General features: G+C 27.9%; 7 protein-coding genes and 1 pseudogene across 7 annotated transcripts; 4 read left to right on the top strand and 4 right to left on the bottom strand.

Moving 5' to 3' along the window:
* Positions 1-593: 593 nt before the first annotated feature.
* Positions 594-1,781, bottom strand: LOC127115030 (transcription factor bHLH95-like; annotated as a pseudogene).
* A 3,764-nt stretch (positions 1,782-5,545) lies between these two features.
* On the top strand, positions 5,546-7,648 carry LOC127115028 (uncharacterized). Its single transcript, XM_051046708.1, has 7 exons — positions 5,546-5,834; positions 5,949-6,035; positions 6,148-6,213; positions 6,631-6,918; positions 7,003-7,217; positions 7,338-7,436; positions 7,589-7,648. The coding sequence occupies exons 1-7, from the start codon at positions 5,546-5,548 to the stop codon at positions 7,646-7,648; spliced, it is 1,104 nt and encodes a 367-aa protein (XP_050902665.1).
* On the top strand, positions 7,645-8,871 carry LOC127115033 (uncharacterized). The gene has a single exon (XM_051046712.1). It carries the CDS (start codon positions 7,645-7,647, stop codon positions 8,869-8,871), a length of 1,227 nt encoding a protein of 408 aa, XP_050902669.1.
* Positions 8,872-9,024: 153 nt separating this feature from the next.
* LOC127115034 (uncharacterized) lies at positions 9,025-9,831 on the top strand. Its single transcript, XM_051046713.1, has one exon. It carries the CDS (start codon positions 9,025-9,027, stop codon positions 9,829-9,831), a length of 807 nt encoding a protein of 268 aa, XP_050902670.1.
* Positions 9,832-9,837: 6 nt separating this feature from the next.
* LOC127115035 (uncharacterized) lies at positions 9,838-10,443 on the top strand. Its single transcript, XM_051046714.1, has one exon. The coding sequence runs from the start codon at positions 9,838-9,840 to the stop codon at positions 10,441-10,443; it is 606 nt and encodes a 201-aa protein (XP_050902671.1).
* Positions 10,444-13,166: 2,723 nt separating this feature from the next.
* On the bottom strand, positions 13,167-14,376 carry LOC127115032 (transcription factor bHLH95-like). Its single transcript, XM_051046710.1, is given in 3 exon segments — positions 13,167-13,324; positions 13,447-13,920; positions 14,020-14,376. Coding segments are annotated over 3 exon segments (915 nt in total). The 3' UTR covers positions 13,167-13,240.
* A 3,148-nt stretch (positions 14,377-17,524) lies between these two features.
* Positions 17,525-18,355, bottom strand: LOC127115036 (transcription factor bHLH95). Its single transcript, XM_051046715.1, has 2 exons — positions 17,999-18,355; positions 17,525-17,899 (listed from the first exon to the last, which is right to left on the bottom strand). The coding sequence occupies exons 1-2, from the start codon at positions 18,353-18,355 to the stop codon at positions 17,525-17,527; spliced, it is 732 nt and encodes a 243-aa protein (XP_050902672.1).
* Positions 18,356-21,560: 3,205 nt separating this feature from the next.
* LOC127115037 (transcription factor bHLH95) lies at positions 21,561-22,143 on the bottom strand. The gene is made up of 2 exons (XM_051046716.1): positions 21,900-22,143; positions 21,561-21,800 (listed from the first exon to the last, which is right to left on the bottom strand). The coding sequence occupies exons 1-2, from the start codon at positions 22,140-22,142 to the stop codon at positions 21,561-21,563; spliced, it is 483 nt and encodes a 160-aa protein (XP_050902673.1). The 5' UTR covers position 22,143.
* Between the last annotated feature and the right edge of the window lie 673 nt (positions 22,144-22,816).

A 22,816-nucleotide genomic window follows, 5' to 3' on the forward strand; every position in this document is an offset into this window, starting at 1 on the left:
ATTAAATAATATTTAAATATAAAATAATCCAACAATCTCCCACTTAAATAATATATGTTATTAAACATATCATAGTCTATAGGCGGCCATCCGAATGCTATTTATTTTTAGATTTCAACTCTACAGTCTATGGTGAGGAGAGTAGATCAAATAGAGATAAGTCAGACCATTAGAGGAAGAGGAAGAGGAACACCTAGAAAGATTGTGTGGGAAGTTATTAAGATCTTGAAATTCACAATTTGGATAGAACAATGATCCTCGATAGAACATTATGATAAAAGTTGATCCATATAGAAAACCCCTTCTTAGTGGGATTAGGTTTGGTTGTAGTTGATGTTATAGTTGTTGTACAACTAATATTTATTACTTTGAAAAAGAAAACATAAAAAGTACATATAAATTAATTTAAACACCACATTTCATGCCTCATAACGAAACGAAAATCACTATAATTTAATAAAAATTTAAATATTATACTTGTTTGCTAATTAGATCGTCCTCTAACTTTGGCCCTTTTCTAGTTGTTTCTAGGAGAAAAACTAAATGAAATTAAAATTCATACAAAACGAGAAGACAAATTTTATAAACAAATGTTAAGATATCAACATCAAAATTTCTCCAGCCGCTTGCTTGTAAGTTTTCTCCATTGAATTTGTGTCATATGAACCTTTGCTTGCCTGCAAAATAACACAATTCAATTATTTTTGCTTAAATAATAATTATTTTATTTATTTGATAACATATTATAGTATATGTATGTTCGGTATCATTGTACGGGTAAATTTGAAAATTTTATTCTGATATCCAATATAATCCAGAAAAGAGGAGATAGATCGAGTTTGAAACTTACATGAACTAGAATCATGTACACATTTCCATTTCCATTGCGCATAATGTTGATAGATACAACATCAATCATATGTTTCTCCAACACAAAAGCAATTTTTCTCAAGACCCCCTACTTCTTAGTTGCACATATGCAGAATTATGCTTCGCCCCCACAAATGTTCAATACAATTTTTTTAGAAGATTAAGTTTGAAAAGCTACTTGTTTCGGTGGAGGTGCATAAAGCGATAACGTATTTGAAGTTTCAATTACACGAATAGGAAATTTATTATTATAACTATAGGACCCCTGATCAATTATGATAGTTTTCGTTGATTCATATGAATTCAATTTGGAGTTCATCACAAATGAAGACTCACTCACAAATGGGGACATAGATCTAAGCTTGTCTTTCTTCTTCTTTTCTAGATTTTCAAGAATCTGTTGTAAATTTTTTATTTCTTTCACTGCTGCATCCACAATGGTTGACTTATCAACCTGGAAAAAATAAATTAAATTAACCATCTAATTTAGAAAATAACTGATTATGACACTAAAGTTTTACCCTAATTATAAATGAATATGAACATGAATTTACCTTAGAGGGCAGATCTGGAAGCAAAGCATGAAGGCTAGCAAACATGTTCCTTATTTTCTTTCTCCTTTCTCTCTCATTCCATATGTGCATTTCATGACGAGAATCACGATATTTTCTACCTTTACCTTTTCCATTTTTAATATTTTTTCCACTTTTAATCACAAGCCCACCTCGACTTGGTTTTCCATTTACAAGAAGTACTCCTCCTTCATTAATTACTTCATTCCGATTCAACGAATTCATATCTAAGTTTCTTTTGCTACTCCCACCAATGTTATCTAAATTTGTGAGATCACCCCATAATTGACTTTCCCCCATGGAATCAGAATTTTTATCATGATCTACACTCGTTACCATGTTTTCTTTTGAGAAAGAAAGAGAGTGTAACATAAAAAATATAATATGAAAAGAAGTAGTGAAGAATGATGTATTTATATACAAGTATAATAGAGTTAAGTAAAAGCTATTGTGAAAAGTTATATTAAATAAAAAAATGACAAGTTTTATGTAGAAGCATCTAGAATATGATTATAATATTGTTATTATAAATCCTAAAAAAATTGATAAATTGATTATACTAATATTGATATTAAAAAAAACAGACAAAAAGTTAGAGTTGTGTATAACAAATACAACTGCTTTCTCACGCATTAGGGTCCCATCAGATATGAGTTAATATATATTAATACTAAACTATATAAAAAAAATTATAATTTAGTTTTTAATTGAACAAATTAATTTGATTAGGAATAATAATATTTAATATTAATATAATTTTTTTGTATAAAACTATGGGCATAACTCTATCTTCTAGATCTTTCTAACTCCATCTTCTAGACTTTCCCATGGGAAGGTCTAGAATATAAAATTATGACCATAACTTTCCATATATGAAAAGGTCTAGAAGATGGAGTTATGCCTACAATTTTTGACAAAAAACTATTATAATTAAACTATATTATACCTAGTTTATTTAATTTGGTCAGCAATTATTTCTATATATATATATATATATATATATATATATATATATATATATATATATATATATATATATATATATATATATATATATATATATATATATATATATATATATATATATATATATATATATATATATATATATATATATATATATATATATATATATATATATATATATATATATATATATAAAGGGAAACTTGGTTTTGGTGTAGCCCTTTTTTCTACCGTTTTACCCTTACTTTATTGTATATTTTACTTATTAAACCACTATTATAAACTTCTATATAACTTCTTACTATTAACTTCCACTTTCTATTATTAACTTCCACATACTGTAATTTATTAAAATTATATTTGAATATAAAATATGATTTATATTTATCCATTATACTCTATATATTTATTTATTTTTTCTTTTATTTTAAATGGATAAAATTTATTGTTACATGTTGACTATAAAAGAAAAATATTTATATAACTTGCGGCAATAACTTCCACTTAATATTAACTCCCTCTCTCACTTCCACTTTCTATTATTAACTTCCACATACTGTAATTTTTTAAAATTATATTTAAATATAAAATATGATTTATATTTATCCATTATATTCTTTATATTTATTTATTTTTTCTTTTATTTTTAATGAATAAAATTTGTTGTTACATGTTGACTATAAAAGAAAAATATTTATATAACTTGCGGCAATAACCCCCTCTCTCACACATACAACTGTTTTTTAATTTTTCAACTGATCCCCACACAATTATTTAATCTTTAAATACCTTAAAATCAGAATGCTTTGGAATCATAATTGTTTTCTATTTTTTCAGACAAAACGAAGGTTGAAAGGTTATATATATATATATATATATATATATATATATATATATATATATATATATATATATATATATATATATATATATATATATATATATATATATATATATTGGTTAGTTTTTTCTCTTCATTTGAATATTAATTAGTATTCTTTTTTACATTTCTCATTTAGTTTCATTCTTACAGATTATAAGAGTTCAATATTACTTTAAAATCTGAATGCTTTGGAATCATAATTGTTTTCTATTTCTTCATACAAAATGAAGGTTGAAAGGTTTCAAACAAAATGAAGGTTGAAAGGTTATATATATTGGTTAGTTTTTTCTCATTATTTAAATATTACTTTAAAATCAGATTTTAAGAGCATTTCTCATTTAGTTTCATTCTTACAGATTTTAAGAGTTCAATATTACTTTAAAATCAGAATGCTTTGGAATCATAATTGTTTTCTATTTCTTCACACAAAGTGAAGGTTGAAAGGTTATATATATATATTGGTTAGTTTTTTCTCTTCATTTGAATATTAATTAGTATTCTTTTTTACATTTCTCATTTAGTTTCATTCTTACATATTTTCAGAGTTCAATATTAAAGTAATATAATGTTTTTGTTTTGACGTCTAAAATTGTGTTACCCTTAATGTTCAATGTAGTTGTTGATCATGGATTAAAAAATCAGTACAAGACATGCCCTGTTATTTCTTATTTAGAAGAAAAGAATAAAAATAGAGTAAGTTATTTATCCTTACAACAACTATATTGCAGATATGGATACAAATGATAAAAAAACTGTGAAGTTGATTTTCTTTTATTGTTTGTTGTTCTCAATTCTCACACATCTTTGGTTCTAATTTTCAGTTCTATTTACAAGATTATGCTCATACTTTAGTAATTGTAACTATTTTTAGTTACTTAATTCTTAATTATTTTGTTGTTTTTTATTCATGTCTTTGGTTTTGGAAGAAGATCGCACTGTCGTAATGAAAAAAAAATATTGATGGAATGAGCATATGAAAGATATATAGGTGAACCAGTCATGTGGAACTTTCAATTTTTATTGTTTGTGCAATTCAAATGATAATCTTATAAAAGCAAAGTGGATGAGAAAAATAAAGAATACATCTCATCACGCAGAGGACTTCCAATAGCAATGTATATAGACAAAACTCCTCTCCTATTTCTTCTTTGTTTCTATACGTTTTTTAGTATTGTTAATTTTTTTCCAATTGTTTATCTATCTTTTCAATTGATGTGTTTCTATTCCATTTTTATTCAATTCAATTTTTATTATTAATGATCTTTGTTATTGTTAACATTCTCTTTCTCGAATTTTATTCTTGATGTTTGATTGTAAGTAAATTATAATTTTCAATGATTCTCTATCTCATCTGGTCACATACGTCAATAGATTCTCATTCTCACCATCATTAAAGAAGCAATTTGTAAGAAAAATAAAGGTAAAATATTTCCGTTATTTCATTGTATAATTTATGTGATAACTTCCATAAAATTCACTACTATTAACTTCCATAAATTCAATTTTTGTAGACAGAGTATCACTTACTTGCATCAATAATAAATTTAATCATAGTAGAAAAAGCACTATAAAAACTTGCATCAACATATGAAATCACTATAAAAACTTAATTGCATCCACATGAAGTTTAATCACAGTAGAAAAATGTTATTTATTTCAAATTTATTTTTTTCTAATTTATCTGGTGATTGTTTGTCAGGAAATAATAGATGACAATCAAATATATGTAGAATCAACCATAGTATGTGAATAAACCATTATGTGAATCAACCATTATCATCACTATGAACCTTGAAAATTCAGATTTCTTTTTTAATTTATTCATATTTTTCATTTGTAAATTTTATTAATTTATTAGTAATAAACATATTAAACATACAAAGTTTGGATAAAACTAGCGTCTGGACAGGCACTCGCGTGCTTGTCTGTCCGCTTTTTTGATACACATCATTGAAAATATAAACGATATTTTTTATTTAAATATAATTTAATTTTTAAAAAATAAAGCATGTGGAATTTATTAATAGAAAGTTACGTGGAAGTTAATAATAGTGGTTTTATTGGAAGTTATTAGGTAAATTATACAATAAAATAAGGGTAAAAATGATAGAAAAATAGGCTACACCAAAAGAAAGTATTCCCGTTATATTCGTAGTCAATATTCAAGATTAATTTATTAGTAATAAACATATTAAAAATACAAAGTTTGGATATTTTTAAATACTACATTTAATTTTACAGATAAAATAATATAATGGAAAATATTCGTAGTCAAGATTCAAGACGGACACAAAATGCAAGACATCGAAGACAGCGGATGAGTGTTGAGCAAAGACAAGAAGAATTGGCTAGAAGGCGTTCGAATTATAGACAAAATAAAGACAAAGGAAAACAAGTTCAAACATGTGATCTTTCTGATATGAGAACCATGATGCCATTTCAAGACTTGACAAATGCCAATTTTGCTTCTCGGTTTTATCAAAGAGCACATGACAATGAAGCTGGACCGAGTACCACATATGCCAGTCGCGTTCCATCCACGGGTTAGAAACTTTAAATTATTGTATAGATTATACTTTAGTACTTCATGTTTAAAAAGTATCAATTAATTATGCAAAAATAATTGGATGATATGTTAATTCAATACTAATTTACAGATAAAAATTTTATATACCCGATTTTCCAACAAAATGATAACCACGAAGCAAGACCATTTATAAGAAATATTGATGACAATGATTATGGTAAGTATAATTCTGTCTATACTCAAATTGATAGTAACACACATTTAGATTTATACATTGTTGCTATTTTTCATCTATAACTCTATATTGAAGTCAATACTTTCTTTTATAGAATCACATTCGCAAAATATTAATTCACCTGTTGAAACTCACAAAACACAAACAGTTTTTGATCAAGGTACGATTATGTATTTTTAATCCATACCATATATTGTATGTTTTTATTTAAATATTATTTCATGTTAGTCACCATGTATATAATAAGTATATTTCTTTTAATGCATGTTTTGTATGTAATAAAACACAAAATCAAGATATATTTTTCAAGCAAGACATAACATTGCTAGAAATTTTTGAAATATTGTTATGACAATAAAATCCCTACTTCCTACTTCGAGTGAGTGTAGACGATGCAATGCAATTTTTTTTCATAGAGAATCTCAAGATATGTGTTGCAAAGGTGGAAAGGTGACAATTTCACAAGTGCCTGCTCCTGACGAGTTGTTACAGTTATTTTTAGACAGTTCTACTGAAGGCAGACATTTTAGACAACATATTAGAAGTTACAACCATGTAATGTCGTTTACTTCACTAGGTGTTCATGTCGACGAAAGTTTGGTTGCAACTGGTCGTGGTATTTACACATTTCGTGCTCAAGGCGCAATTTATCACAAAATAGGAGGTTTTCATCCGAATCAAGGTTCAAGGCCACGTTACTTGCAGTTATACATTTATGATACCGATCATGAGCTTCAAAATAGGATGAGGGAAAACCCAATACTTAACCAAGCCGTAGTGTATAAATTGCAAAAACTACTCCACCAATGCAACCCGTTTGTCATCATGTTTAGGAAGGTTGCACTAGAGCCAAATATTAAACAATGTAGGTTACTCATTAAAGAACATCCATCAAATCAACCTCAATATAGTCTCCCTTCAGCTTCCTAAGTCGCAACAATTGTTATAGGCGGTGGTGATGAAGATACAATAAAACGTGGAAGAGATATAAATGTGATCAATTGTGATGGAAAGCTAACAAAGGTTCAAGAAACAATGGGGTATTATGATCCTTTACAGTATCCTATATTGTTACCGTTTGGAACATATGGTTGGGACATAGAAACAAAAACTACTGTTGGAAAAAATGTTACATGCCGAGAGTACTACAGTTATGTGCTTCAGGTACATGCTGAACTATTTTTCTAATAAATATACTTCTAAATGTGTGAAAAAATAATTCAAGATTGATTATTTTATTCAATGTAGATTCGTCGTAATGATCAATCTGTATTGTTAAAATAGGGTCGACTTTTACAACAGTATGTTGTAGACAATTATGTAAAGATTGAGATAGGAAGGTTAAGATGGATCCGAAGAAATCAAAATAATATTCGGTCTGAGGTATATTAGGGGTTACAAGATGCATTGCACGATGGGGAGAATAACGCAGGTATTTAATATAACATATTATATTTATACCTGAAGAGTGTATACTTTATGTTTATACCACTATCCACACATTTAATTTTTATACTTTTCATATATTTCTATAGATAATGTCGGACAAAGAACAATACTGCCATCGTCATTTATTGGCAGTAAGCGAGATATGACACAGGGATACCAAGATGGTATGGCCATTGTTCTTAACAATGGTAAACCAGACATATTCCTTACAATGACATGCAATCCTTCTTGGATTGAGATAACTTCAGAACTAGGCCTCCGTCAAACCCCACAAGATCGACCTGATTTGTTAACAAGAATTTTTCGATCAAAATTTGAGCAGTTGAAGGATGATGTCACTAACAAAGGAGTCTTAGGGAGGGTTAAAAGTTATATGTATGTAACCGAATTTCAGAAACATGGACTACCACATGTGCATATGCTACTCATCTTGGATATTGATGACAAGTTACGGGAACCTGAAGAGTATGATAGTGTGGTGAAAGCAGAAATACCACGACATGAATCTGAACCAGAATTGTATGAAGCTGTGGTAAAACACATGATCCATGGGTCATGTGGAGTGTTGAATCAAAGCTCTCCGTGTATGAAGAATGGTCATTGTAAAAAAAGACACCCAAAAGACTTCTGTGAAGAGACGCGTCAGGGAAATGACTCATATCCTGAGTACATGAGAAGGTTTAGTGATCCCATTTTTTTAAATAGAAATAAGTCTGTTGATAATAGATGGGTGGTTCCTTATAATCCATGGTTGTTGTTGAAGTACGATTGTCACATCAATGTTGAGATTTGCAGCAGCATCAAAAGTATTAAATATTTGTATAAATATGTTTACAAAGGTCCTGATCGAGTTGCAATGGAGGTTCACAGAGGTACATGTATGGATGAGATTCAACAATATGTTGATGCAAGATGGATTTGTGCTCCAGAGGCATTATGGAAAATATTTAAATTCACACTTTACAAGTTATACCCCTCTGTTGAAAGACTACAAATCCACTTGCCAAATAATCATCAAGTGCGGTTCTATAAGCATCAAAGAATCACAAATGTACTAAATGATAACCAAAATGCAGTAACCATGCTCACTGAGTTCTTTGCACTAAACCAAATGGATCCACATGCTAGGAATTATTTGTACAGAGAGATTCCAGAGCATTATTGTTGGCTAAAAGGGGTCAAAAAATGGCAGCGAAGACGGACAAAACAAAAAGTTATTGGTCGAATCTATACAGTATCTCCTTCAGAAGGTGAGAAATTTTATTTACGTGTTTTGTTGTCTCATTTAAGAGGTCCAACAAGCTGGGAATGCCTTCTTACACATAATGGTGCATGTTTTTTCACATTCAAAAAAGCAGCTGAGGATTAGGGGTTATTAGAGAGTGATAATAGTATTCGTGAATGTATGCTTGAAGCATCAAATATGCGCATGCCATATGCTTTACGAAGGTTGTTTGTGACTATATTAATTTTCTGTGAACCAACTGATGTTAGAGGCTTATTTAATGAGTTTTATCCCTACATGGTGAAGGATTATCAAATGACAAATATTGTTGTGGGAAATAACTTTGAAGATATGTTATTGAGGGAATTGAGAGATCTTTTGCTGCTACATGGAAAACTAATCAAAAACTACGATCTTCCAATATTGACAATGGAAACAAATGAAGTCGGGGGAGTGCCAACAATTATTCAAGAAGAGTTGTCGGTCCAAATTCTAGATGAAGACATTCAATCAGTTGAGAAGTTAAATAATGACCAGATGAGTGCTTACAATACAATTATGAACGCCATCCACCAAAAACAAAGTCAATTTTTTTTTGTTGATGGTCCTGAAGGAACAGGTAAACCTTTCCTTTATCGAACTATAATGGCAAATTTGAGACGTAATAGTCAAATTGTCTTAGCAACAGCTTCCTCAGGTATAGCTGCTACATTATTACCTGGTGGTAGAACTGCACACTCTCGATTTGGGATCCCCATTGATATAGAGCCCATTTCTATTTGCAAAATAACAAATAATTGTGACCTTGCAAAACTCATTAGAATAACCAATGCAATCATTTGGGATGAAGCACCCATGATAAATAGATATTGTGTGGAAGCATTAGATCGATCACTGCAAGATATTATGAATATCAATGCTCTATTTGGTGGAAAAATAATGATCATGGGAGGAGATTTTCGCCAGGTGCTTCCTGTTATTGAAAAAGGAAGTAGAGGACAAATGATTTCAGCGTGTATTGTTAGGTCTCAATTATGGGCCACCACAAAGATCATACACTTGCGCCAAAATATGCGATCAATTCATGACCACGAGTTTGCATAGTTTCTGATGAGGATTGGAGATGGCAATGAACCTGCTAAAGAGGATGACATGGTCAAGATGCCTGCTGAAATTGTAATACCATGGGAAGGAGAAAGCTCCATAAAAAAGCTTATACAACATACATTTCCCCAATTAGAAAACCATGGATGGGATGCTTCATATATGGTGGAGAGAGCCATACTTACTCCCAAAAATTATGATGTACATGTGTTGAATGACATGATTATTAATAAGTTCCCTGGATATGAACATATTTTGTTATCTTTTGATGAGGTTGAGGGTGATACTCATAATCTATATCAACAGGAATACTTACACACAATTGCTCCTGGTACTTTACCACCACATATTTTAAAGATAAAAATAGGGGCTCCTCTGATGTTATTGCGTAACATAGACCCTAAATTTGAGTTGTGTAATGGGACAAGATTGTTATGTCGTGGTTTTTTTATGAATTTGCTTGATGTTGAAATACTTACAGGCCACAACGCTGGAAAAAGAGCATTTTTGCCAAGAATTAAGCTCAAAACCACTAATGGTGCAGGACTTCCTTTTGTGCTTATTAGAAAACAGTTTCCTGTCAAACTAAGTTTTGCAATTCACTATAAATAAATCACAAGGACAAACAATTCCAAATGTCGAAATTTATCTTCCACGACATGTTTTCAGTCATGGACAATTGTATGTTGCTTTATCAAGAGGTGTTTCGCGGGCTGCAACAAGAGTGCTAATTAAAGATGGAAAAGTAGAGGGGGAAGAAGGGGATTTTACCAAAAATATAGTTTTTAATGAAATTTTGTTGTCACAACCTCAGGTATTTATCCATTATGTTTAATCGTTTAACTATACTTTTTCAATGTCACACTTGGCGTGTACTCACTAGATTACACTATATTTTTTACTATATTAATTTACTTCATTTGTTTTGCAGTGAAAAGAGAGATATTTATGAGTTCAGTTCGGTGATTGACATTCCTATTAAGCAACAATGTCACTTAATATCTCTGTTAACGTTTATGTTTATTTGCTTAATAAACTGTGAGAAATATTTTTTTTTCTTATTGTTTTGAATAATCTATAACAATATATAAACACAAAATTTAATTTTGGTGTAACCTATTTTGATTTTCCATAATACGGTATTTCTAACCATCAAATTATTCCACTCACATTATTGATTTTCTTGAAAAAACCGGTTGAATATAATCACGTCACAATGCGGTTTTCTCAATTGAAACCAAATTTAATGCGCGAATATTACGTATTGCAAACAAAATTTAATTTGTATATGAATAAATATCATATGTTTCATCATATAATTAGTTTATATTAAAATCAAATTTATAAAAAAAAGACACTGCTAATATTTTCACCCGTTAGCGCAATAAAAAAAAAGCGGACAAACGGGCAAGGAGTGCCCGTTTGGACGCTAGTATAGAATAATTCGATTCTTTTGTCTCTTTGACACGTATATGTGAGAAATCAATTATGTTTTTCTTTGTCTTTAGTTTATTTGTTCATCTTAATATGACTAGTGAAATAATGGAGTATATAAATATGACTGAAAAGTGTTGCATACTCTATCATATTTCAATATCAACAAAAAGTGACAAGTCATTGGAATTGTGTAATAACTAATTTAACACTAAAGACATTTGTTTCAACTTTTACATTTGCTAAGATGTCAAGAAAAACCAAAAATATTTAATATTGTTTGAATTTCCACGTCTCTTGTATTTTTAAAATTTGAGCAAATATACTTAAACTGAGTAATTTTTGCGTTGTTAGATTATTTTAATCTAAATGGTTATTGAATCTATATCCTTCAAGATATTTCTTAAAATAAAGATAAGCTATTTAATGAGTTAAATCTCAAACATTTCCTATATATTGAAGAAAATTATAAATGTATTATATAATATTTAAATGTTTTTCATTGTCATTTTAAAATCAAACTTTAATACAACCAATTTATTTTCATGGTAGTATTCTTAGTTATAAGTTGTATTATAAAAAATACTATATTATTTAAGTACTTACGATAAATATGAACTAAAATTATTTTAAAGGCATTACATAAAATAAATATATATATCAGAGTTTCTTCTCTCTCTATTTTATAATTCAAAAATTATTTCCAAAAAATTAAATTATGTTTTATAAGGTTTAAGCAAATAATATAGTTTAAATTACAAAATAGTTCTTAAGTTAATACATTTTTCTTTTTTCCAAGATTCAAACTCATGATCTCACGAAATGAATAGTATGTGCTTTGACTCTTTGAAAAATGAAGATGAATTTTATGAGGTTCCACATGAGAATAATTGTGATGTGGGAAATATAGAGTATGTGAAATGTGATGTCTCGTGGTATAATCCACGACTTCGAATTATTGGACAATTTTAAAGATAAAGCTTTCTAGCTAGTAACAATGGTAATCCTAAAATGCAGAAGTGTAGAGACAAGTGACTGCCACTTATTGATTTATAGATTTTCTTCATTTGGTTAACTTACTGTCTAGAACACCTTTTAGGTGAGCGTAAGAAATCATCTACTTGTAGTAATGTGTATTGGGGACCGTAGCCTAAGAATGGTGATCGCCAATTTGGTTTTTATTATTCCGAAATGGATTCATTCATATTTGAATTCATATCGAATTAGTTGATTAATTAATTCTCTCATCAATATATAGAAATATAATTTTCCTTTCTAATTCTATTTAATTATTTAATCAAATAAGGCTTTTAGTTTGATAATTGCTATATAATTAGTATAAATATATAAGCCTAAATTTTAATTAACAGTAATAATAATTAAATAATATTTAAATATAAAATAATCCAACAATCTCCCACTTAAATAATATATGTTATTAATCATATCATAGTCTATAGGTGGCCATCTGAATGCTATTTATTTTTAGATTTCAACTCTACAATCTATGGTGAGGAGAGTAGATCAAATAGAGATAAGTCAGACCATTAGAGGAAGAGGAAGAGGAACACCTAGAAAGATTGTGTGGGAAGTTATTAAGAAAGATCGTGAAATTCACAATTTGGATAGAACAATGATCCTGGATAGAACATTATGATAAAAGTTGATCCATATAGAAAACCCCTTCTTAGTGGGATTAGGTTTGGTTGCAGTTGATGTTATTGTTGTTGTACAACTAATATTTATTACATTGAAAAAGAAAACATAAAAAGTACATATAAATTAATTTAAACACCACATTTCATGCTTCATAACGAAACGAAAATCACTATAATTTAATAAAATAAATTATATTATACTTGTTTGCTAATTAGACCGTCCTCTAACTTTGGCCCTTTTCTAGTTGTTTCTAGGAGAAAAACTAAATGAAATTAAAATTCACACATAACGAGAAGACAAATATTATAAACAAATTTTAAGATATCAACATCAAAATTTCTCCAACTGCTTGCTTGTAAGTTTTTTCCATTGAATTTGTGTCATATGAACCTTTGCTTGCCTGCAAAATAACACAATTTAATTCTTTTTGCTTAAGTAATAATTATTTTATTTATTTGATAATTTTATTATGATATCCAATATAATCCAGAAAAGAGGAGATAGATTGAGTTTGAAACTTACATGAACTAGAATCATATACACATTTCCATTTCCATTGCGCATAATGTTGATAGATACAACATCAATCATATGTTTCTCCAACACAAAAGCAATTTTTGTCAAGATCCCCTGCTTCTTAGTTGCACATATGCAGAATTGTGCTTCGCCCCCACAAATGTTCAATACAAATTTTTTAGAAGACCAAGTTTGAAAAGCTACTTGTTTCGGTGGTGGTGCATATAGCGATAACGTATTTGAAGTATCAATTACACTAATAGGAAATTTATTATTATAACTATAGGACCCCTGATCAATTATGATAGTTTTCGTTGATTCATATGAATTCAATTGGGAGTTCATCACAAATGAAGACTCACTCACAAATGAGGACATAGATCTAAGCTTGTCTTTCTTCTTCTTTTCTAGATTTTCAAGAATCTGTTGTAAATTTTTTATTTCTTTCACTGCTGCATCCATAATGGTTGACTTATCAACCTGTAAAGAAAAATTAAATTAACCATCTAATTTAGAAAATAACTGATTATGACACTAAAGTTTTAGCCTAATTATAAATGAAGATGAACATGAATTTACCTTAGAGGGCGGATCTGGGAGCAAAGCATGAAGGCTAGCAAACATGTTCCTTATTTTCTTTCTCCTTTCTCTCTCATTCCATATGTGCATTTCATGATGAGAATCACGATATTTTCCACCTTTACCTTATCCATTTTAAATATTTTTTCCACTTTTAATCACAAGCCCAACTCGACTTGGTTTTCCATTCACAAGAAGTACTCTTCCTTCATTAATTACTTCATTCCGATTCAACGAATTCATATCTAATTTTCTTTTGCTACTCCCACCAATGTTATCTAAATTTGTGAGATCACCCCATAATTGACTTTCCCGCAAGGAACCGGAATTTTGATCATGATATACACTCGTTACCATGTTTTCTTTTGAGAAAGAAAGAGAGTGTAACATAAAAAATATAATATGAAAAGAAGTAGTGAAGAATGGTGTATTTATATACAAGTATAATATAGTTATGTAAAAGCTATTGTGAAAAGTTATATTAAATAAAAAATAAAATGACAAATTTTATGTATAGGCATCTAGAATATGATTATAATATTGTTATTATAAATCCTAAAAAAATTGATAAATTAATTATACTAATATTGATATTAAAAAAAACACACAAAAAGCTAGAGCTGTGTGTAACAAATACAACTGCTTTCTCACGCATTAGGGTCCCATCAGATATGAGTTAATATTTATTAATACTAAAATATAAAAAAAAAATTTATAATTAATTTTTAATTGAACAAATTAATTTGATTAGGAATAATAATATTTAATTTAAATATAAATTTTCTGTATAAAACTGTGGGCATAACTCTATCTTCTAGATCTTTCTAACTCCACCTTCTAGACTTTCCCATGGAAAGGTATAGAATATAAAATTATGACCAAGATTTTCCTTATATGAAAAGGTCTAGAAGATGGAGTTATGTCTACAATTTTTAACACAAAAATATTATAATTAAACTATATTATACCTAGTTTATTTAATTTGGTCAGCAATTACACACACACACACACACATATATATATATATATATATATATATATATATATATATATATATATATATATATATATATTATATATATATATATATATATATATATATATATATATATATATATATATATATATATATATATATATATATATATATATATATATATATATATTGAATAATTCGATTCTTTTGTCTCTTTGACACATATATGTGAGAAATCAATAATGCTTTTCTTTGTCTTTAGTTTATTGGTTCATCTTAATATGACTAGTGAAATAATGGAGTATATAAATATGACAAAAAAGTGTTGCATACTCTATCATATTTCAATATCAACAAAAAGTGACAAGTCATTGGAATTGTGTAATAACTAATTTAACACTAAAGACATTTGTTTCAACTTTTACATTTGCTAAGATGTCAAGAAAAACCAAAAATATTTAATATTGTTTGAATTTCGACGTCTCTTGTATTTTTAAAATTTGAGCAAATATACTTAAATTGAGTAATTTTTGTGTATTTGGATTATTTTACTCTAAATGGTTATTGAATCTATATCCTTCAAGATATTTCTTAAAATAAAGATAAGCTATTTAATGAGTTAAATCTCAAACATTTCCTATATATTGAAGAAAATTATAAATGTATTATATAATATTTAAATGTTTTTCATTGTCATTTTAAAATCAAACTTTAATACAACCAATTTATTTTCATGGTAGTATTCTTAGTTATAAGTAGTATTATAAAAAATACTATATTATTGAAGTACTTACGATAAATATGAACTAAAACTCTTTTAAAGGCATTACATAAAATAAATATATATATCAGAGTTTCTTTTCTCTTTATTTTATAATTCAAAAATTATTTCAAAAAAATTAAATTATATTTTATAAGGTTTAAGCAAATAATATAGTTTAAATTACAAAATAATTCTTAACTTAATACATTTTTGTTTTTTCCAAGATTCAAACTCATGATCTCACGAAATGAATAGTATGTGCTTTGACTCTTTGGAAAATGAAGATGAATTTTATGAGGTTCCACATCAGAATAATTGTGATGTGGGAAATATAGAGTATGTGAAATATGATGTCTCGTGGTATAATCCACGGCTTCGAATTATTGGACAATTTTAAAGATAAAGCTTTCTAGCTAGTAACAATGGTAATCCTAAAATGCAGGAGTGTAGAGACAAGTGACTGCCACTTATTGATTTATAGATTTTCTTCATTTGGTTAACTTACTGTCTAGAACACCTTTTAGGAGAGCGTAAGAAATCATCTACTTGTAGTAAGGTGTATTAGGGACCATAGCCTATGAATGGTGATCGCCAATTTGATTTTTATTATTTCGAAATGGATTCATTCATATTTGAATTCATATCCAATTAGTTGATTAATTAATTAAATCATCAATATATTGAAACATAATTTTCCTTTCTAATTTTATTTAATTATTTAATCAAATAAGGCTTTTAGTTTGATAATTGCTATATAATTAGTATAAATATATAAGCCTACATTTTAATTATCGGTAATAATAATTAAATAATAATTAAATAATATTTAAATATAAAATAATCCAACAATCTCCCACTTAAATTATATATGTTATTAAACATATCATAGTCTATAGGCGGCCATCCGAATTCTATTTTTTTTTAGATTTCAACTCTACAGTCTATGGTGAGGAGAGTAGATCAAATAGAGATAAGTCAGACCATTAGAAGAAGAGGAAGAGGAACACCTAGAAAGATTGTGTGGGAAGTTATTAAGAAAGATCTTGAAATTCACAATTTGGATAGAACAATGATCCTGGATAGAACATTATGATAAAAGTTGATCCATATAGAAAACCCCTTCTTAGTGGGATTAGGTTTGGTTGTAGTTGATGTTATTGTTGTTGTACAACTAATATTTATTACTTTGAAAAAGAAAACATAAAAAGTACATAGAAATTAATTTAAACACCACATTTCATGCCTCATAATGAAACAAAAATCACTATAATTTAATAAAAATTTAAATATTATACTTGTTTGCTAATTAGACTGTCCTCTAACTTTGGCCCTTTTCTAGTTGTTTCTAGGAGAAAAACTAAATGAAATTAAAATTCATACAAAACGAGAATACAAATTTTATAAACAAATTTTAAGATATCAACATCAAAATTTCTCCAGCCGCTTGCTTGTAAGTTTTCTCCATTGAATTTTTGTCATATGAACCTTTGCTTGCCTGCAAAATAACACAATTCTATTCTTTTTGTTTAAGTAATAATTATTTTATTTATTTGATAACATATTATAGTATATGTATGTTTGGTATCACTGTACGGGTAAATTTGAAAATTTTATTATGATATTCAATATAATCCAGAAAAGAGGAGATAGATCGAGTTTGAAACTTACATGAACTAGAATCATGTACACATTTCCATTTCCATTGCGCATAATGTTGATAGATACAACAGCAATCATATGTTTCTCCAACAGAAAAGCAATTTTTGTCAAGCCCCCTGCTTCTTAGTTGCACATATGCAGAATTGTGCTTCGCCACCACAAATGTTCAATACAGTTTTTTTAGAAGACCAAGTTTGAAAAGCTACTTGTTTCGGTGGAGGTGCATAAAGCGATAACATATTTGAACTTTCATTTACACTAATCGGAAATTTATTATTATAACTATAGGACCCCTGATCAATTATGATAGTTTTCGTTGATTCATATGAATTCAATTGGGAGTTTATCACAAATGAAGACTCACTCACAAATGGGGACATAGATCTAAGCTTGTCTTTCTTCTTCTTTTCTAGATTTTCAAGAATCTGTTGTAAATTTTTTATTTCTTTCACTGCTGCATCCACAATGGTTGACTTATCAACCTGGAAAAAAAATTAAATTAACCATCTAATTTAGAAAATAACTGATTATGACACTAAAGTTTTACCCTAATTAAAAAATGAAGATGAACATGAATTTACCTTAGAGGGCAGATCTGGAAGCAAAGCATGAAGGCTAGCAAACATGTTCCTTATTTTCTTTCTCCTTTCTCTCTCATTCCATATGTGTATTTCATGATGAGAATCACGATATTTTCCACCTTTACCTTTTCCATTTTTAATATTTTTTCCACTTTTAATCATAAGCCCACCTCGACTTGGTTTTCCATTCACAAGCACTACTCCTCCTTCATTAATTACTTGGTTCCGATTCAAAGAATTCATATCTAAGTTTCTTTTGCTACTCCCATCAATGTTATCTAAATTTGTGAGATCACCCCATACTTGACTTTCCCCGATGGAACCGGAATTTTGATCATGATCTACACTCGTTACCATGTTTTCTTTTGAGAAGGAAAGAGAGTGTAACATAGAAAAAATAATATGAAAAGAAGTAATGAAGAATGATGTATTTATATACAAGTATAATAGAGTTAAGTAAAAGCTATTGTGAAAAGTTATATTAAATAAAAATAAAATGACACGTTTTATGTAGAAGCATCTAGAATATGATTATAATATTGTTATTATAAATCCTAAAAAGGTTGATAAATTAATTATACTAATATTGATATTAAGAAAAAAACAGACAAAAAGTTAGAGTTGTGTATAACAAATACAACTGCTTTCTCACGCATTAGGTTCCCATCAGATATGAGTTAATATATATTAAAACTAAACTATATAAAAAAAATTATAATTTAGTTTTTAATTGAACAAATTAATTTGATTAGGAATAATAATATTTAATATTAATATAATTTTTTTGTATAAAACTGTGGGCATAACTCTATCTTCTAGACCTTTCTAACTCCACCTTCTAGACTTTCCCATGGGAAGGTTTAGAATATAAAATTATGACCATAACTTTCCATATATGAAAAGGTCTAGAAGATGGAGTTATGCCTACAATTTTTCACAAAAAATATTATAATTAAACTATATTATACCTAGTTTATTTAATTTGGTCAGCAATTTTATATATATATATACATATATATATATATATATATATATATATATATATATATATATATATATATATATATATATATATATATATATATATATATATATATATTGAATAATTCGATTCTTTTGTCTCTTTGACACGTATATGTGAGAAATCAATAATGTTTTTCTTTGTCTTTAGTTTATTTGTTCATCTTAATATGACTAGTTAAATAATGGAGTATATAAATATGACTGAAAAGTGTCGCATACTCTATCATATTTCAATATCAACAAAACGTGACAAGTCATTGGAATTGTGTAATAACTAATTTAATACTAAAGACATTTGTTTCAACTTTTAAATTTGCTAAGATGTAAAGAAAAACCAAAAATATTTAATATTGTTTGAATTTCCACGTCTCTTGTATTTTTAAAATTTGAGCAAATATACTTAAATTGAGTAATTTTTGGGTTGTTAGATTATTTTACTCTAAATGGTTATTGAATCTATATCCTTCAAGATATTTCTTAAAATAAAGATAAGTTATTTAATGAGTTAAATCTCAGACATTTCCTATATATTGAAGAAAATTATAAATGTATTATATAATATTTAAATGTTTTTCATTGTCGTTTTAAAATCAAACTTTAATACAACCAATTTATTTACATGGTAGTATTCTTAGTTATAAGTAGTATGATAAAAAATACTATATTATTTAAGTACTTACGATAAATATGAACTAAAATTATTTTAAAGGCATTACATAAAATAAATATATATATCAGAGTTTCTTCTCTCTCTAGTTTATAATTCAAAAATTATTTCAAAAAAATTAAATTATGTTTTATAAGGTTTAAGCAAATAATATAGTTTAAATTACAAAATAGTTCTTAAGTTAATACATTTTTCTTTTTTCCAAGATTCAAACTCATGATCTCACGAAATGAATAGTATGTGCTTTGACTCTTTGAAAAATGAAGATGAATTTTATGAGGTTCCACATGAGAATAATTGTGATGTGTGAAATATAGAGTATGTGAAATATGATGTCTCGTGGTATAATCCACGGCTTTGAATTATTGGACAATTTTAAAGATAAAGCTTTCTAGCTAGTAACAATGGTAATCCTAAAATGCAGGAGTGTAGAGACAAGTGACTGCCACTTACTGATTTATAGATTTTCTTCATTTGGTTAACTTACTGTCTAGAACACCTTTTAGGTGAGCGTAAGAAATCATCTACTTGTAGTAAGGTGTATTGGGGACCATAGCCTATGAATGGTGATCGCCAATTTGGTTTTTATTATTCCGAAATGGATTCATTCATATTTGAATTCATATCCAATTAGTTGATTAATTAATTAATTAATCATTATATAGAAATATAATTTTCCTTTCTAATTCTATTTAATTATTTAATCAAATAAGGCTTTTAGTTTGATAATTGCTATATAATTAGTATAAATATATAAGCCTACATTTTAATTATCGGTAATAATAATTAAATAATATTTAAATATAAAATAATCCAACAATCTCCCACTTAAATAATATATGTTATTAATCATATCATAGTCTATAGGCGGCCATCCGAATGCTATTTATTTTTAGATTTCAACTCCACAATCTATGGTGAGGGGAGTAGATCAAATAGAGATAAGTCAGACCATTAGAGGAAGAGGAAGAGGAACACCTAGAAAGATTGTGTGGGAAGTTATTAAGAAAGATCTTGAAATACACAATTTGGATAAAACCATGATCCTGGATAGAACATTATGATAAAAGTTGATCCATATAGAAAACCCCTTCTTAGTGTGATTGGGTTTGGTTCTAGTTGATGTTATTGTTGTTGTACAACTAATTTTATTACTTTGAAAAAGAAAACATAAAAAGTACATAGAAATTAATTTAAACACCACATTTCATGCCTCATAACGAAACAAAAATCACTATAATTTAATAAAAATTTAAATATTATACTTGTTTGCTAATTATACTGTCCTCTAACTTTGGCCCTTTTCTAGTTGTTTCTAGGAGAAAAACTAAATGAAATTAAAATTCATACAAAACGAGAATACAAATTTTATAAACAAATTTTAAGATATCAACATCAAAATTTCTCCAGCCGCTTGCTTGTAAGTTTTCTCCATTGAATTTGTGTCATATGAACCTTTGCTTGCCTGCAAAATAACACAATTCAATTCTTTTTGTTTAAGTAATAATTATTTTATTTATTTGATAACATATTATAGTATATGTATGTTTGGTATCACCGTACGGGTAAATTTGAAAATTTTATTCTGATATTCAATATAATCCAGAAAAGAGGAGATAGATCGAGTTTGAAACTTACATGAACTAGAATCATGTACACATTTCCATTTCCATTGCGCATAATGTTGATAGATACAACATCAATCATATGTTTCTCCAACACAAAAGCAATTTTTGTCAAGACCCCCTGCTTCTTAGTTGCACAAATGCAGAATTGTGCTTCGCCCCCACAAATGTTCAATACAAATTTTTTAGAAGACCAAGTTTGAAAAGCTACTTGTTTCGGTGGAGGTGCATAAAGCGATAACATATTTTAAGTTTCATTTACACTAATCGGAAATTTATTATTATAACTATAGGACCCCTGATCAATTATGATAGTTTTTGTTGATTCATATGAATTCAATTGGGAGTTCATCACAAATGAAGACTCACTCACAAATGGGGACATAGATCTAAGCTTGTCTTTCTTCTTCTTTTCTAGATTTTCAAGAATCTGTTGTAAATTTTTTATTTCTTTCACTGCTGCATCCACAATGGTTGACTTATCAACCTGAAAAAAAAATTAAATTAACCATCTAATTTAGAAAATAACTGATTATGACACTAAAGTTTTACCCTAATTAAAAAATGAAGATGAACATGAATTTACCTTAGAGGGCAGATCTGGAAGCAAAGCATGAAGGCTAGCAAACATGTTCCTTATTTTCTTTCTCCTTTCTCTCTCATTCCATATGTGTATTTCATGATGAGAATCACGATATTTTCCACCTTTACCTTTTCCATTTTTAATATTTTTTCCACTTTTAATCACAAGCCCACCTCGACTTGGTTTTCCATTCACAAGCACTACTCCTCCTTCATTAATTACTTGGTTCCGATTCAAAGAATTCATATCTAAGTTTCTTTGCTACTCCCACCAATGTTATCTAAATTTGTGAGATCACCCCATACTTGACTTTCCCCCATGGAACCGGAAATTTGATCATGATCTACACTCGTTACCATGTTTTCTTTTGAGAAGGAAAGAGAGTGTAACATAGAAAAAATAATATGAAAAGAAGTAATGAAGAATGATGTATTTATATACAAGTATAATAGAGTTAAGTAAAAGCTATTGTGAAAAGTTATATTAAATAAAAATAAAATGACACGTTTTATGTAGAAGCATCTAGAATATGATTATAATATTGTTATTATAAATCCTAAAATGTTTGATAAATTAATTATACTAATTGATATTAAGAAAAAACAGACAAAAAGTTAGAGTTGTGTATAACAAATACAACTGCTTTCTCACGCATTAGGTTCCCATCAGATATGAGTTAATATATATTAAAACTAAACTATATAAAAAAAATTATAATTTAGTTTTAATTGGACAAATTATTTGATTAGGAATAATAATATTTAATATTAATAAAATTTTTTGTATAAAACTGTGGGCATAACTCTATCTTCTAGACCTTTCTAACTCCAACTTCTAGACTTTCCCATGGGAAGGTTTAGAATATATAAAATTATGACCATAACTTTCCATATATGAAAAGGTCTAGAAGATGGAGTTAT

This window comes from Lathyrus oleraceus, unplaced genomic scaffold (genome assembly GCF_024323335.1).
Source record: "Lathyrus oleraceus cultivar Zhongwan6 unplaced genomic scaffold, CAAS_Psat_ZW6_1.0 chrUn0865, whole genome shotgun sequence".
Classification (NCBI taxonomy): Eukaryota; Viridiplantae; Streptophyta; class Magnoliopsida; order Fabales; family Fabaceae; genus Lathyrus; species Lathyrus oleraceus.

Bases quoted from the DNA above. Each gene is read 5' to 3' on its own strand.
- LOC127115028 (XM_051046708.1), top strand. From the start codon at position 5,546: ATGGAAAATATTCGTAGTCAAGATTCAAGACGGACACAAAATGCAAGA. The intron at 5,835-5,948 runs GTTAGAAACTTT...ACTAATTTACAG, and splicing joins CAGTCGCGTTCCATCCACGG to ATAAAAATTTTATATACCCG. The intron at 6,919-7,002 runs GTAGGTTACTCA...CAATTGTTATAG, and splicing joins AGAGCCAAATATTAAACAAT to GCGGTGGTGATGAAGATACA.
- LOC127115033 (XM_051046712.1), top strand. From the start codon at position 7,645: ATGACACAGGGATACCAAGATGGTATGGCCATTGTTCTTAACAATGGT.
- LOC127115034 (XM_051046713.1), top strand. From the start codon at position 9,025: ATGGTGAAGGATTATCAAATGACAAATATTGTTGTGGGAAATAACTTT.
- LOC127115035 (XM_051046714.1), top strand. From the start codon at position 9,838: ATGAGGATTGGAGATGGCAATGAACCTGCTAAAGAGGATGACATGGTC.
- LOC127115036 (XM_051046715.1), bottom strand. From the start codon at position 18,355: ATGGTAACGAGTGTAGATCATGATCAAAATTCCGGTTCCATCGGGGAA. The intron at 17,900-17,998 runs GTAAATTCATGT...TTTTTTTTCCAG, and splicing joins TTCCAGATCTGCCCTCTAAG to GTTGATAAGTCAACCATTGT.
- LOC127115037 (XM_051046716.1), bottom strand. From the start codon at position 22,142: ATGAATTCTTTGAATCGGAACCAAGTAATTAATGAAGGAGGAGTAGTG. The intron at 21,801-21,899 runs GTAAATTCATGT...TTTTTTTTTCAG, and splicing joins TTCCAGATCTGCCCTCTAAG to GTTGATAAGTCAACCATTGT.